The sequence below is a fragment of the Lathamus discolor genome, chromosome Z (assembly GCF_037157495.1).
Source record: "Lathamus discolor isolate bLatDis1 chromosome Z, bLatDis1.hap1, whole genome shotgun sequence".
In the NCBI taxonomy this organism is placed as follows: domain Eukaryota; kingdom Metazoa; phylum Chordata; class Aves; order Psittaciformes; family Psittacidae; genus Lathamus; species Lathamus discolor.
The window spans coordinates 46820-62823 of record NC_088909.1 but is presented as its reverse complement, the minus strand read 5'-3'; the positions used below and the strand labels follow the sequence as shown (position 1 = coordinate 62823).

The 16004-nt window shown below is 37.3% G+C and overlaps 1 protein-coding gene across 4 annotated transcripts in view; it reads left to right on the top strand.

Moving 5' to 3' along the window:
- The window catches only part of PHKB (phosphorylase kinase regulatory subunit beta), a 104160-nt gene extending 91491 nt beyond the window's left edge, over positions 1-12669 (top strand). For 3 of the 4 annotated variants that reach the window (XM_065663600.1, XM_065663601.1, XM_065663603.1), the window contains 6 exons: positions 327-529; positions 4477-4611; positions 6551-6680; positions 7085-7192; positions 8488-8628; positions 10674-12669. In XM_065663600.1, the coding sequence (XP_065519672.1) occupies positions 327-529; positions 4477-4611; positions 6551-6680; positions 7085-7192; positions 8488-8628; positions 10674-10811 (855 nt within the window). In that variant the 3' untranslated portion in view covers positions 10812-12669. Of the gene's footprint in view, positions 1-326; positions 530-4476; positions 4612-6550; positions 6681-7084; positions 7193-8487; positions 8629-10673 lie in introns of those variants that run through there. The other variant, XM_065663604.1, reaches the window with a different exon arrangement.
- The last annotated feature ends 3335 nt before the right edge of the window (positions 12670-16004 follow it).

The following is a 16004-nucleotide window of genomic DNA, read 5'->3' as shown; positions in this document are numbered from 1 at the left end:
GCTGAAATGTCAGAAATGGAAGGCTATCTAAACCTAGTGTGCAGTCATGATTATACAGCCAGATTTGAAACCAAAGAAGTGGGCTTGTATTTTTATTTTCATTTGGAAAAATATATTTTATATTTACTGTAGCATGTAGTGAAATCTGTTATTTTAATAGCATCCAACTAACAATATTAACAAGCATCAGCCATGACGTAATTATTTTTTTTTTTTGGTGAGAATTTAACAAGGAAAGGAGAGTTCATGAAGTTTCATTTCAGAATTGCCTCTATGGTGCTTTTATTCCTGTCTATATCTTCTGAATTGTTTTCAATATACCACAGGTGACACTTGGAGCCTTTGGCCAAGAGGAAGAAGTTATTTCTAATCCCTTATCCCCAGGAGTGATTAAGGAAATCATCTATGAAAAATGTCATTTACAAGATGAAAGAGAAGCTGTAGTTCAGCAGGAGCTTGTCATACACATTGGCTGGATCATCTCCAATTCACCTGAACTTTTCAGTGGCATGCTGAAGATACGGATTGGGTAAGTAAGATCAGTCTTTTGCTGATCTTAGTGTTAGTACTGCAGGGGAAGATACCTACTTTAACAGAGATTGCTGCTACACTGCAAAAATGGTTTATGTAAGATGATGCAGCAAAACTTGCATACTTCAGATTTACATTGCTTTAAATTGGTGTGCCAAAACCAGTTATATAACTAAGCTCAAGTCTTCTATTCGAGAGCTTGAAGTGGCGTGGAACAGCACTTGCAGTAGCCCTTGTGAAGCTTTCCTGCAGCTAGCACAGTGAACTACAGGGTTTTTCAGAGCTTGATCCCTTATCATGTCAGGGCTTTAAAACCAAAAACAGGGTAGCAGGGTTAGGTGCATTCTGTACAGCAAATGAGCAGTGGTCACCCTGTCCTGCTGGCAGCAGAATGTTCTGCCTGGCTCTTCTAGTGGCTAAGGGAGCATGATCAGCTAGCTAACCAGACTGTGTGTAGCTCTACCATACACACACTGACACTCCATTAGCAGTGCAGTGGGTTGAAGGGGTTCTGTTTTGTATTGCAGCTGGCCTTGCAGGCATACCCGAAGTAATGAAGTATGCACTCAAGTGTATTAGTGGTGCTCCTGTGACAAGTTGCCTAATTTCCTACCTGGCAGCAGACACTGGATGCTATCCAGAGTTTCCCAGTTGCAGAATGAATACAAATTCTGCTCACAGCTCTGTTCCTCAGCAGCAACACAGTCTCTACAGAAATCTTTTTTATTCTGTACTAGGTACAGGTACGATGTGCATGCTTAAGGCTGGTAATTAGCACAGATTTCCTTACTGATAAACATGTGATCTCAACATAGTGTCCTAGGAGCACAATGGATTACACCAGACCAAATGCTGGTTCATCCTTTACAGTGCCCCAATGTTAATGCAAAGGCACACCAGATGTGCTGCTGGCTGCCCACCCATCAGGCAGGTTAGAGGGACATGGCCGGAGACTAGGGTTGTACTGTATTGTCAGGGAGGGAAGAACTGAGAGATAGAGAGGACAGTAAAAGCTTTTACTGTCTGACTTTCAGGACCTGAGGAAGGAAGAAAGGAGGGAAGAGGGCAGTCTAGGATTAAGGCTTCTAGATGAGGCCTTTAAAAGCTTTTTGCTCAGTTGAGCAGTCACCTGTGTCATGTAGGTTTAGGGCAAATTAGTAACGGCTAGAGATTACATAAATGTGATTATGTAGGAAGGATGCAGCATGAATTTAATTCCCTTCTGAAACCACACAATTATCCTCCAACATATGCTTCTAGTTGCATTCTCTAGTTTCTAGTCAGTGCTCAGCTCACAATACAGACTTGTCTAAATTGGTCTTAGAAGTCTAGCAACCATGAGCAACAAATCCCTTGGAAACAGTGTTTCAAGGTATTTAAGCTTTCTTTTCAGAGTTTCAGCGCAATCATTTGCCTAAAAAGATGGCTTGTTCTTTTAGACTGTTTGTAGTAATAGCCTTCTGCACTTTAAATGTGCTTACCATTACAACACTTAAAATATTTTAAGGCACCAAGGGATGCTTCTCATTGGTAGTGAACCTGAGTATGTGATATGTCACATAATGAAGACATTGTTCAAGAGCAGTTCTCTACACAGAAATGCTTGACTGCCATGGTAAAGAAAAACCTGATTTGTCCTATAATGTTGCTAACAATGCCTTTGTTCTTTCAAAAATCCCCAAGCAACCCTGCCCAACTGCATAGTATCCCGATTATAGATACATAAAACACTTCTTGACTGTTCATTAGCTAAATAGTTGTCCAATTCTTTATTAAATAGGTTAGGGTAAGCTATACATAGCTCAGGAATCACAAACCTGAACTAAGTTTAAAACATCATTTACCTACTGGATTGTTCTATTTAGTTCTTTGATGAGGTGACCTACAAGTAATCTGTGCTGGAGTGTTATCATATTTCATGGTATCTGCATTTACTTTGCTATCCAGAAATTGGTAATGTTTTCACATTTAGGCAGAGACATACATTCGAATAAGCGCTTCTGTGAGTAGGCCAGATGCTACTGAATGAAATGTACAGAATTAGTACACATGCTTAAGTAAGTGTTCCATCTTCTGGATTTTTTTCATAGAGAAGATAGAGCCTTTCAGCACTGGTGGTAGATACCAGCAGTCTTCTTTCTAGCACACAAGATTCATGTTTCCACTTTAGCAGTACATTTCAGTTAACCGTAAAAGCAAATTCAAGTCACCCATATTGCATTTATCTACATCTATCCTTTTGCACTTACATACTTTGTCTGTACCCCCTACAGATCCATGTTACTCCTCTTTCATCCCCTTCCTCATTCTTTGTAGCTAATACTTTTGCCATTTTTCTCTTTCTTTATTCCAAGGTTAGTGCTACAGATTCCATTTCCTTTATTTTGGTGTAATCACTCACTCCAGTGAGCAAAATTAACCTTCTCAAACAGAAACTCCATTCCAGTTTGGTAATTATTTGATTTAGTATCTCGTTACTGACGTGTTTTCAGGATTTCATGCTGAAATAGATCAAGTGCTTGACAGCCCTGTTAGTACAAAAAACTTGAACCAACAAACTTTTACCCACCTCTTACCAGTGAAGAATTTGGTAGGAGGTCCACTTGACTTTGCTATGTTTTGTAGGCCACTGCAAAGAGAAAAGACCAGTGAACGACTTCTACACAGATAATTTGAGTCGTCAGTGAAAAAAGAACCAATTCCTAAGCCTAATTCCTGTTTGTTAATCTTAGTAACAAGAGAAGGACACTATTCATCCACTAAAATGAACGTTCTGTGTTCTGGATTGTGTAAAATGCCCGTGCTGCCTAATAATCTCTTGTATCTTGCACCATCAATAAATAGTCCTGGGAACCTCAAATTTAAAGGAATGTTGAATGAGTTGGCCTGACATCTCAGAATTCTGTGAATTCTGTGAATACTAAGAATCCTTCAGGAAAGACTGTGACTTGAGTTACATAAACAAAAACATTCTGTACTTTGTAGGCTAAATAATTAAATGCCCATAGAATATGGCTATACTGATGACAAGGTAATGCTCTTAGGAATATTGTACATTTTCTGATAAAGAGAGCAAGGCTCTCTCATGTAACACTGACTTGATCAAGTGTTACACGATGACTTGTTCAAGGAAAAACTAGTGGAGTTTCTTTTCCCTTTTGTTAGTAATTCCTGCTTGAACTGAAGCAATGTAGGTGGTAAGAGACTGAGCTCCATGCTTGAGTCACCTTGCTTCAGATGTAGCTATGCATTGTTTCATCATTGATGTTAGAGGATGTAGCACTGTTTCTATATTAATACGTAGAATAAAATTCAGCATTTTCCTTCAATAATTTGCAAAGTTCTGCTTTTTTGATACCTAAGGCTGAAAAATCTTCACTGGTGGTGTATTTTTATTTAATAAAATCTTTTCAAAAGGGAGTAGCAAAAGAAAGAGAAATATAGTAGACTGCAAGAAGGAATTTCAAAGGCTAAAACCATAAATAAGCCCTGAAGTCTTTTTTAATGTTAAATAATTTAAACTTTAGGTGGCTTTTGTGGGTTTTTTTTTAACTCATCAGCAAAATGCATACACTGTCAGAGCATAATTTTTTGAGTAGGAATTTTAACATCAAAAGGCAGGTAAATGTTTGTCTTAATAAACATGGGACATAAGAGAATATGTGGTCCAATATATCTTCCCTATGAAAAGATGCATCACAACCTATTTCTTTAAATTAATGCATTATTCCTTTCAGTTTGTACCGTATTGCAAACAAACACAAAATCTGAGTAAAATCCACAATGCAGTTAGAGTACTATAGTATTTGTTTGATATTTTATGTCTGTCCTGACAGCCACATAGGAAGATCATATGGAATTCTTATGAGCTATTTTATTAGACTAATTTTTCATCTTTGGAAATTTCATACATAATTAATAAATGTATTCCTTGCTTTACTTCAGATGGATTATCCATGCTATGAAGTATGAATTGAAAATCCGGGCTGGGGATATGCCAGCTAAGGATTTATACCAGATGTCCCCTAGTGAAGTGAAGCAACTTCTGCTGGATATTCTTCAACCACAGCAGCAGGGGAGGTAATGAGATGTGTGGGTTTGTGGCGCCTGTTTTCACTGCTCAGTTTTCATTTCTGACCTACTCTGTATACGTCTGAAATCACCAGGTGTCTGCAATCAATGATATACTTATTTAAGGGAAGACAGCAAAAATGCACTTTTCCTTCTTTCATGGAATCATAGAATAGTTAGGATTGGAAAGGACCTTATGATCATCTAGTTCCAACCCCCCTGCCTTGGGCAGGGACATCTCACACTAAACCATACCACCCAGGGCTTTATCCAGCCTGGTCTTTCACCTGTGTCCAGATACTACAATTGTTTCCTTTATATTGCATCTTCCATTTTCACCTTTATCTTTGTGGAAGGATACTGGCATCTGCATAAACAAGTAATTTTACTGATAAGTAATTTTATTCTGAACATACCATATTCTAGCAATATCTAGCAGATTTGTATCTAGCAGTGCAAAGAGAGAAAAACAAAAAAAATGCAAAATTAGTAGTGCTGAATTTCATTTGAGCTAGGCTAGGCTAGGATACAAAAGTTCTGCAGAATAGCCAGTTTAACAAAACTGATCACGGAATTACCCCATTTAGTTTTTTCTTTCTTTTTGAGCAGCCTAACAGAACCAAGTCTTTGAAATACAGAAAGCCATGTTGCCAAGCAGTAATTTAAATGTAGTTCAAAAAACAAAGAAAAGCCCCACATCTAAACGTATTTACAGTGGTAAATAATAATAGTGTGTTGATTCCTGTGCTGCAGATAATCCACATATGTAGGTGTAGAAATTTCCCACCTTTCCTGCATGAGGTCTTTCAGCAGTATTTGTTTGCTTTTATGAAGGCTATAGAAAAGCTGTTTGTGACCAGAGAAAACACGGAACTTCTTTTAGATGAAAAACCTTGCGCAGGAATGTTAAACTAAGACACAAAAGTATTAGTTGCTTTTCTTCAGAGCTTTGCTTCCTAGAGAACGCTCAGTACTGTCTTAGCATATAAAATAGATTTTCTACTTAAAACCAACTAAGAAAAGTAACTTTTAGGAAAACTACTCTCAAATACGTGCTGTACTGCTACATAGGACTGAATTCTGTACTGTGAATCTACCAGAGTTCCATTGCTGGTATCTCAAACATTTTGACTACTTTGCTGTAGTAATACTGAAAAAGAAAAATACAAAAATTAAATTTCAGACTTTATGGTTGTAAGTTGGTTTTTTTTAAAAAAGAAGGGAAAGTATACTTCTGAAGGCAAACAAAATTTGTAATTTATACAGAATGTAACTCAGTGTGTCTAGAGATTAAGAAAACTATTCTGTCTTAATTTTCCAGATTTACAGGACACTTGTTTTTCTACGCACCATCATAAAAAACCTACTTTGAGCAGTCGTGCTGAAATAGTTTTTCTAACCTGGTATTTAAATTAGTATGATAGGTGTTTCTAATCCATTATCTATTACGCTTTGTATTTTATAGAAGCAGAATTTCACTGAGCTTCATTTATATAATTGTTTTGCCTATTGCAGTTCAATAGAACAACTTTGAATATTATAGTTAATACTAATTTTTTCCAGTGTGTATAAATTAGACTGTCATAGGTACAGCAACTTGTGTTTTATGTACGTTTTAGTTTATGGTGACTTAAATTGATTAGACATGATGAATTCAGCCTACTACTGCTGTTACTGTACTGTGCTGTATAGGTTTCACAAGTTTCTAGTTAGGTAAACCACAAACACACACATCAGAATAACGTTCAGACTTCTACAGGCTTAGCCTCTTGATTTTGTTTGGTTTTTAGAGCCTAACATACCAGAAAGCACAACATATATTGTATATGCATCATTAATATGTATTTGATGTCCCCAGTTACCTCACTGGCTTATATGAGAGAACGTGGCTTGGTTCTATATTTGTAACAGTTTCTTACTTCAGACTCCCAATTTTCTTTGTCTGCAGAAGCTGGCTAAACAGAAGACAGATAGACGGTTCTCTCAATCGAGCTCCTGCTGGGTTCTATGATCGGGTGTGGCAGATCTTGGAGAGAACACCTAATGGTTTAATAGTGGCAGGGAAGTTTTTACCACAGGTATAATCAGCAGAGATGATCAGTTATTTCTACTCTGGCTGACTATTAATGTTGAACTATTTTATTGTTAATGTCTATTTTATGCTGTCATGTTTACTTAGGGTGTTTTGTCCCTGTTACAATTAAAAAAGAAATAATTACAAAACCAAATCAAGTTTTCATTTTGGTTCTGAGTAAAATACCATTAGAATGGAATGCAGGTCAGTTTATACACATTTATAAAAGTGTAAGTCTAGAAGACCCTTTCCAAGTCAAGGATTCTGAGAATGGCTCCCTTTTTGATCCTAAAGTGGTCTTATTTCTTAGTTGAGTATTATTTATTTGGCCAGCAAATAGGCTTTAGCTGGGGGTGATTTTGATTTAGCTTAAATGGTCTTTGAGTCAAAGTATGATTTGTTTTTCAGCAACCAACCTTATCGGATATGACGATGTATGAAATGAATTTTTCCCTTCTAGTTGAAGATATGCTGCAAAATATCGACCAGCCGGAATACAGACAAATTATTGTAGAGGTCTGTGGCCTATAATGAATGAAATTTTATAATGTACATGAGTATGTTACAGATTAAAAGGAAAACAAAAAGTAACAAAGGCTGTCAAATATTTTAAGAAATAGCACTTTAAATACAGACATTGGTTTCTCCATCATTTTTGTGTGATTAGTCAGGTTGCTGTTCACATGTTAAGAATAGTAATACTAAGTTCTTGGTGTTCTTCCCCTTTAGTGAATAGATAAGTATGAAGGACAGCACCAATACAATTAAGTCACAGGTGAAAACTAGTAATTCCAGGGTAGATTTCCTTCAAGTCCTTAAGCCATGCCTTTTCCTAAAAATTTGTTAGGTCTAAGGAAAAACTGCTGTAAAATATCAGTATGCCCTGCAGTAGATTTTCTTACCCATTTTGCTATGGCTGTCTATGCTACTGAATCAACTAACTTCCACTTTCCTTATACCTAACAGTAAAGTAAGAGGCTATTTAAACTCCTTCCCACCACTGCATATAACATACTATTTTTGAACAGATGAAGAGCATCCAAACTGTTGGTCACTGGCATCTGTGCTGTCAGCAGCGTTCAGTGTTAGTTCCCAAGTGCTGGTGCTTATGAGTATTCCTCCACAGTAAAATCAAATCTGTCTCAATTCTGACTTAACAGCTAATAGTCATGCTGTTTGCTGGAGCATTCACAATTTTTGCTAAAAAATAACGCAATTATCAAAACCCAAGATGACCAATATAGACTCTACCGCCCACCTGTAGTTATTAGGTCACTCATCATGTTCACCTTCCTCTTTTAAACCTCTTTCCAGATACAAGGAATATAAATTCTTTCAAACTGCGAGTTTTCACTGGTGTCTACTGATTTTTTTTTATAAACTTTGATATAATCATATTATGACATACATGATTATACCTCTAAATATCACATGCTTAGGGTTCAGCGTTTGCTGATTTTCACCCTCTCCACTGGCTGAGCATTAGCATTTGTGCAGCCCTACAATGACCTGAAGAAACTAAAATAACTTCCCTGGCTCCCAGCAAAGTTAGATATTGATGTCAATCATTTACACAGTGCCCTTAACTAGGTAGTCACCAAAAACCGTAATTATCATAAAAGCCTGCTTTTTCCAGTGATTCTTTTATCAAAATCAGAATTCTGTTATCTGTGCACTATTACCTGTCCCATTATTAAATGGCCTCCTGCATGAAAGAGGCATATGTAATTATTAAGAGTGCTTTTATGTAATCTGAATTAAAAAAAAAAAAAATCAAATTTGTAGTCTTACAGTCTTTTTCTGCCTCCCAGTTGTTGATGGTCATATCTGTTATTTTGGAGAGAAATCCTGAGCTAGCATTCCAGGACAAAGTGGACTTGGACAAAGTGGTGCAGGAAGCATTTCATGACTTTCAGAAAGATCACAGCCTTCCAAAGGGATCTGGAAAGCAAGTAAGTAAAAAATTACTAACTTACAGATTTTACTATTCTTACTGAAGTGTTTCTATAAATGTTAATTATGTGAGGCTCAGAATAAAAAACAAATTAATAGGAGTTCGGAATGGAACACAGATAAGAAATAAATATATGCAAGTGCTGCCTAAGCCTGCAAAGAGCAGAGACAAAAGATGGGCACTTACTTTATTACCGAATTGTGAATTCGAACTCTTCTTAGCTACCGATTTTAGTGCTAGGGTTGCATTCATGATGTAGCAAGCTTTTAATCTCTAAAGCATAAATAAATGAAACTTAATCATTAAGTAGCTTTTAAGATTTACTTCACTAGGATTTTATCCTTTAAAGACATATAAATATTCTTGCTGCAAGTTTTGGTGCCTCAAAGCTTTAAAATTCTGTATGAAAGCCAGGTTTATTGAACTGGTTGAAGGAGGAAGTATGAGTGAAGCAGTGGGACAAGTCCCTGTGCTACTGAGGATGATTTTCCTTGTTCTGTCTGGTGTTTTATTGTGCACAATATACTTGGAGATATCTGTGCTAGCTCTGAATAATCAATTTATGCGTAACATCCTTATACACAACAACACTTCTATTGCTGAATTTAGCTCCTGTAAAAGATGAGGAAGTACTCCTTAAGAATTCTTTCAAAAGTTTCAAGGTTCACATTTTTGCCAGTACTTTCTGTAGCAGAATTTGAAAGCAAGGCAAGCTACCTTAGCAACGTACCACCTTGCACAACACCTTTGTTTTTAAAATGACACAATTTTCTTGAAAGTATAATTCCTTTGGCCTGGCCATTTTGGAGGGTAGAGTGTTTGTAGCTGTAGCAAAATCAGAATTACCACCCACACAACTGCTATTACGTGCCAGCTCTGCACAGTATCTTGATTATACTATTGAATTCCGTGACAAGCTGGAAGTTCCCAGTGGCTATAAAAAGAAAAATGCCATGCAAACCCCAGTTTTTAATGGTGCTGCCCTAGCCTCCATTTGGGAGGATTTGATCCAAAAATCCAATTTGGATTTTTTCCAAGCCCAGATCTACACATATTGTTGCCTTTTTGTCTCAGAAGGAAATTTCAAATTATAGTTGTAAATAAGATTGTTGTTGGAAATTCTAACTCCTTACATTAAAATTTTCTGACACCAGACTCTCCCATATTTGAATGTATATGCCTGCTGGCAGTTAAATGTAGCCTCTCCAGGATTGTTCTGATAATTCTGTCTCAAGTTTTCCTAACTAAAAGAACTCGTCTGTCTGAATTACGGTTTTCCATTAAACTGACTTGCGAGTACTTTGAACTTTGTTATTTCCCTCTTGCCGTGTAATTAGTGTCAAAAGTATTTACTCCAGTGATTTTAAATACATCCTAAAACTACAGGTCTAATATTTTTACCACACAATCTCTGCTCTTGATTTAATAAAAAATAACCAATTTTCTGGATTAAAGTATTGAACCTTTATTATAGCAGCCAATACATGATCTGAGAATAAGCAGGCATTTAACATCATTAACTGTGCAAAACAGGTGTTCAGTGAAGAACACCTATTTTGTGGTTCTGGTTAATGAATTAGTGTTCTACCTGTGATTAGTTCTCTGATTTAAAATTTTTCTTTTCTTCCAAATAAATATGTAGTCAGTATCTCTACGTGTACATCTAAGGGCCTGGCTCACAATCATACTGTGGCAGCACAGTAAGTTAACCACCTAGGAATCATCTCACTGCATGTTTTAAGAGACCAGTTGTTCTCTGACACCTGTTACATTTAAAAAAATAATAAGGTGGTGGTATCTCTACAGGACTGGAAAACTCAGTAAAAAAAATATGAAATATATTTCAGTAATCTGTTTTCCACATATTTAGGTAAGTATATGTGGGAAACTTCTGAAAAGTGAGCAGTATTATACTACTGTAAGTTAGAAGTCTGAAAAACACATTTGCATTTCTAGCATATTTGTGATGTTCCTGTCATTCGCCTGTGTTTGGCTGCTTTACATAATCAACACTAATAGAAACATCTTTTCCCTTTCCTGCAGGATGACATGACTGCATTCTACAACACACACCCAATTGGAAAAAAGGGAACATGCAGTTACTTGAGTAAGGCTGTGATCACTTTATTGCTGGAAGGGGAAATGAAACCAAGCAATGATGATCCTTGTACTGTTAGCTAAGGCTTGAAAAACAACATAGGAATTGTTGCTTTATTTAGTGTTCTGTGTATTTTTCATGCATCTATTAAAACACTATATTGAAGAGTAACCCTGGCTAGTAATACAAATGCAAACTATGCTGAAAGAAGTGCCATTAAAGATACAAAGTGCCACCTATTTTTTTTCTTTTCTCCACTATGCAGCAAGTTAATCATATGATACTTGGTTATTCATTGTGCTTGTATTTATGATCTTAAATTATGCCTTTAATATAGTTGGTAATTTCAAGAGAAATGCAGTATGAGGTTTTGTCTTTATACCTCTTATTTTACTTATAATTACAAACAAGTTTATTGTAAATTCCAAAATGAAATTCAGTAAATGCTATAATTAACATGCATACCAATCAGTGTAGAAGTAGGAGAATCAGATTATTTTCTTTCTATTCCACACACAAATTGGAGGTGATGGTTGTTGCTGGAGGGAGTTGTTACTCTTTTTTTTTTGCATCAATTCAGTTGACAGCATACATTTGGGTTGGTTTTTTTTAATTTACCAGTTGATACCTTCATATACAATCTTCACCCTAATAGAGCAACATTTTATGTGTAGCAATAAATATCACTGCAGTTTCCTAATTGTTGTTTAAACATCTGTAAGTTAACAAGGGAAACAAATGATAACAAAAAAAAAGTTAGTTGAAAAAAAAAGGGGCAAACAAGCTGTATTTAAAATTAACATCAATGAACAAAAAATATTGTATTCCATAAGCTATCAATGCATGAAAGAATTGAAGATACACTTATTTATCTTCTAAATGTGTGAAAACACTGTACGTTATATGTTGTATTTTGGTGAAAGTAATAAAAAGAAAATGGTTGGGAAAAAAAACCAAAACCCTGTCTATAAAAATGCTTTTAAGTGACATGAAAAGACTCCTGTTGATTTTAGTGGCAGTCTTTATTGTGCTACTGTAAACACCTTGAATGAATCATTAAAGTGCCTATTTTAGCAGCACAAAAGATACTAAAGCTTTAGAACTGATCCTCAAACATTTTGATAATTAAATTAATAGTGACCAGCTACAACTCACCTGTCAGTACATTACTCCCGTATTGATAAAAGCAGGGTTTAAATTAACTTACTAGTAAGAGGGCAAAACCACTAGCAAAAGTGATAGAGTGAATCTGGGCATAAGAGGCATATTTATTTGAACACACTTAGGCAATGTGGTTAGTACTTCCCTAATTTTCAGAACTTCTCCAGAATCACAGAATGAATTCTAATCAAACCAAAATGGAAGAATTTGTTGCTGAAGGAGGACACTAAAACATAAATGAATCTCTTGTCAAATAACCTGGAGAGTAAGGTTGGAAATGTTAATTTTGGGGTAACAGAGTAGTGGTCCTTCTGCTCTTCCTTGCTGTAATGTATTTATCATTCAAAGAACAGTGGAGAGGTGGCAGGAGAGATGGGGAAGAAAAATCCAGAAGAAACACACACTCGTTATTCACTGCTGGGTACATCATTGGAGCGTGATAGTACATTTACATTTAATAGTAGAATGTTGTCTGAAGGGGTGCAGCATTGCTTTAAACTCCAGCAAGAAGGCTACAATTAAACAGCTGACTCATTTGGCAGCAGTTCAAAATCCTGAATGAGCCACTAGTTTAAACAGCAGTCCAACATAGCCTCAAAATTTTTACTCAGTCACTGCCTTACGAGTTACCAACTGCAATAAATTTGACTTGCGTTACTTTTTTTTTTTTTTAATTATTACTTGTAGGTCTGCAGCTGGTTATGGATCAATGATTATATTGGTAGCAAGCATGTCTGTTTCTGGAGATTTTAAAAATAAAATTGCCTTACAAACACAGAAGTAACTCTTGTCTACAAGTTGTAAATCCTATTGAAAGGAAGCAATCCTTTAAATACAAAATACAAAATCTACAGATTACTTCAGGAACACTGGCATTTTGCTAGACAGTACACTGTTATTTGGGTTTGCAATTGCTTGTGATTTAAACATAACTGCACATTAATTTTTCAAAGAGCAGGGTAGCAGTTGGGTTTTTTTACATCACTTACCACTTCTTCCCACCTCAGATTTGCTAATCTTGGTCTGAACTGTAAATGAATGAAAACCAGCCACCACTTTTCTGTATACAAACTTGGAATGAAAATCCATGCAAACTCTCTTTTGCTTTACAGCCTTGAACATTGTTTATGGAAATGTAATTGTGACAATTTTTCAACTTCTGCAAAGTACCTACATTAGAAGATACTATAGCAGAGTCCAAATTCTCTGAAAATGTTTCTTATGTCTGGAAAGTCAATGCCATTAATTTTTCTCTTCTTCCTGAATCAGGGACAAGAGAGGAGCTTGACAGAAGTGGCTCTGACATAGTATGCCTACTAAATTATAAAAAGACAATAAAAGACCAAGTCCAGTTAATGTACAACTTGAGCTGGAGATTTCAGAGTCTTTTCCAGTTCCCAGTTTTCTTTTAAACATGAGAGCCAAGTCAGTGTATAATTTCTAGAAACCATCAGACAGAACCTGCAGAAACAGGACAATGCTAACAGCCATAACAGCCAAAAATATTAGTATTCTAGCATAAATTGCAAAAGCAGATTCTCCACCTCAGGCTTCAGTTTATTATGCTGTGTTGTGATTATAGATGTGTGTATGTACCTATATATACTTGAACATATTTGTATGGGTGCACAGGGTTAAATAGGCCTTTACCTTTTAACATGTACACACAACAGCCTGTATTGAAGTGTCTGCTGGTACAGGCCAAGATGCTGTTGGCTTTCTTGGCTACCTGGCACAAGCTGGCTCATGTTCAGCGGCTGTCAGTCAGCACCCCAAGGTCCTTTTCTCCTGAGCAGTTTTCTGGCCACTGTTCCCCAAGCCTGGATTGAGTGAGGTTGTGCCCAAGTGCAGGAATGCAGTTTTACTTGTTGAACCTCATACAATTCGCCACAGCTCATCAATCCAGCCTGTCCAGATCCCTCTGCAGAGCCTTCCTACCCTCCAGCAGATCAAAACTCCCACCCCACTTTGTGTTGTCTGCAAATTTAGCGAGGGTGCCCTTGATCCCCTCATCCAGATCGTCAATGAAGATGTTAAACAACACTGGCCCTAAACCTGAGCCCTGAGAAACACCATGAGTTACCAACTGGTCACTAACACCATGTGACACCATTTACCACCACTGTTTGGCCTTGGCCATCCAGCAAGTTTTCTGCCTGGTGAAGAATATACCTATACAGGCCATGGGCAGCCAGTTTCTCCAGGGGATTGCTGCAGGAGACAGTGACAAATGCTTTACTAAAGTCCAAACAGGCAATGTCTACAGACTTGCCCTCATTATCAAGGCAGGTCACCTTGTCATAGAAGGATATCAGGTTGGTCAAGCAAGAAATGCACTGCCTGTCTTTTTCCAGCTGAAGGAAAGCACATTCCCAGTGTTTTTACATGAACCAATATACAAATAATACAAATAAAGTTTTTTTTTTTTGTTACTTTTTGTTTACATTTATGTTTTTGGCAGCACAGAAATTTTGCTCAACATATAAAAAAGGGGGAAAGACAAGATTTTTAACTCTTTTAGGAGGTTATGTTGTTGCCAGAATCACTGACTAAATTAAATGGGGCCGTAGTTATTGCAATAAAAAAAACCCAACCCCAGAACCAAAAAAACAACAAAAAAATGCCAACCAAATATCTCTCTTCCCTTCTACTGTCTGGAATAATTTTCATTTTGTATCATCTAAAATATTACTACCAACATCTACAGTTTTTTATGATCACCTTCTGCAAACCATCTACTAAGATTTATATATTTATACATCTTAAAAAATAAAAATCAGTTTATCATCAGGATAGTAAAATGCTGTGTGTGTATACAGTCATAAGAATACAAGAACTGTACTAAGGGAATCTCAGCAACTCAGAAGCTGAGCTCTTCCTGGGCTTAAGGAAAATTAAAGTGCTTGGAGGTGCTGGGTATTGGCTCAGACAACTGATGAATCAGCCTGCAAGGAATGCCCATGTGGGCAGGTGTTCTGGGTTCAGCAGTAGCTGTAACAGTAATTTTTTCTCCATCTTAGTAGCTGGTGCACTGCTGTGATTTTGACTTTGAGCCTGAGAACAGCACTGGTAACACCGATGTTTTAAGTTGTTGCTAAGCAATATTTATTCTGACCAAGGACTTACTCAGTCTCATGCTCTGCCAGGGAAGAGTGGAAGCCAGGAGGAAGCAGAAACAGGACACCTGACCCAAAACTAGCCAAAGGGGTATTCCATACCACACCACATCATGGCCAGTATATAAACTGGGTGTAGTTACCCAGAAGGCACAAATCAATGCTCTGGTTGGGCTTGGTATCAGTCGGCGGGTGGTGAGCAGTTGTATTCTCTTTCCTTGTTTTTTCCCTTATTATTAGTGGTAGTAGTAGTGGTTTTGTATGGTACCTTAGTTACTGGACTGTTCTTATCTCAACCCACGATTTTGATTATTTCGATTCTCCTTCCCACCCCTCAGGGAGGAGGGGGAGGAAGAAGGGGAGGAGTGAGTGAGCAGCTGCGTGGTTCTCAGTTACCGGCTGGGCTTAAACCACACCAGCAGGTAGAAAGAGACTGACAGGACTGGAGCAACTACTGGAAGGGCCTGAATATCTAAGAAACTGGAAAGTAACTTATTGCAGATAGTAGTAGTGCAGCAAAATGCAGGGGGAGCAGGAGGGAGACCCATGACAAAGCTGTGGCCTCACCTCCTTACAGCCACGTGTCATCACAGCCATCGTGTGGGCCCAACAGCTATCCCATCAGGGAAGGCAGGGGCTGAGGTGAGAAAAAAGCGCATCTGTGACTTCTGCTCATGCTCAAAAGCAGGCTACAGTGCAGGCAGGCTGCAGGTAAGGACCCTTTGGCAGCCCTACTAAAAATAGTTCAGATCTATTCAACACTCCTAATTCTGGTTTTCTGCTACATCATTTTTCATATTTTGCTTTTTCCATCCCTAAACTGTCCCAATGTACAATCAAATAATTTGCACACATACCATATTCAATTAAAAATGCAAACAGCACTGTACATTGGTCATTTCTGTATTCACATGCCCAACAGGAGTTCACAGAATTGTTATGATTGGAAGGAACCTCTGGAGATCATCCAGTCCAATGCTCCAACCAAGGCAGGACTAC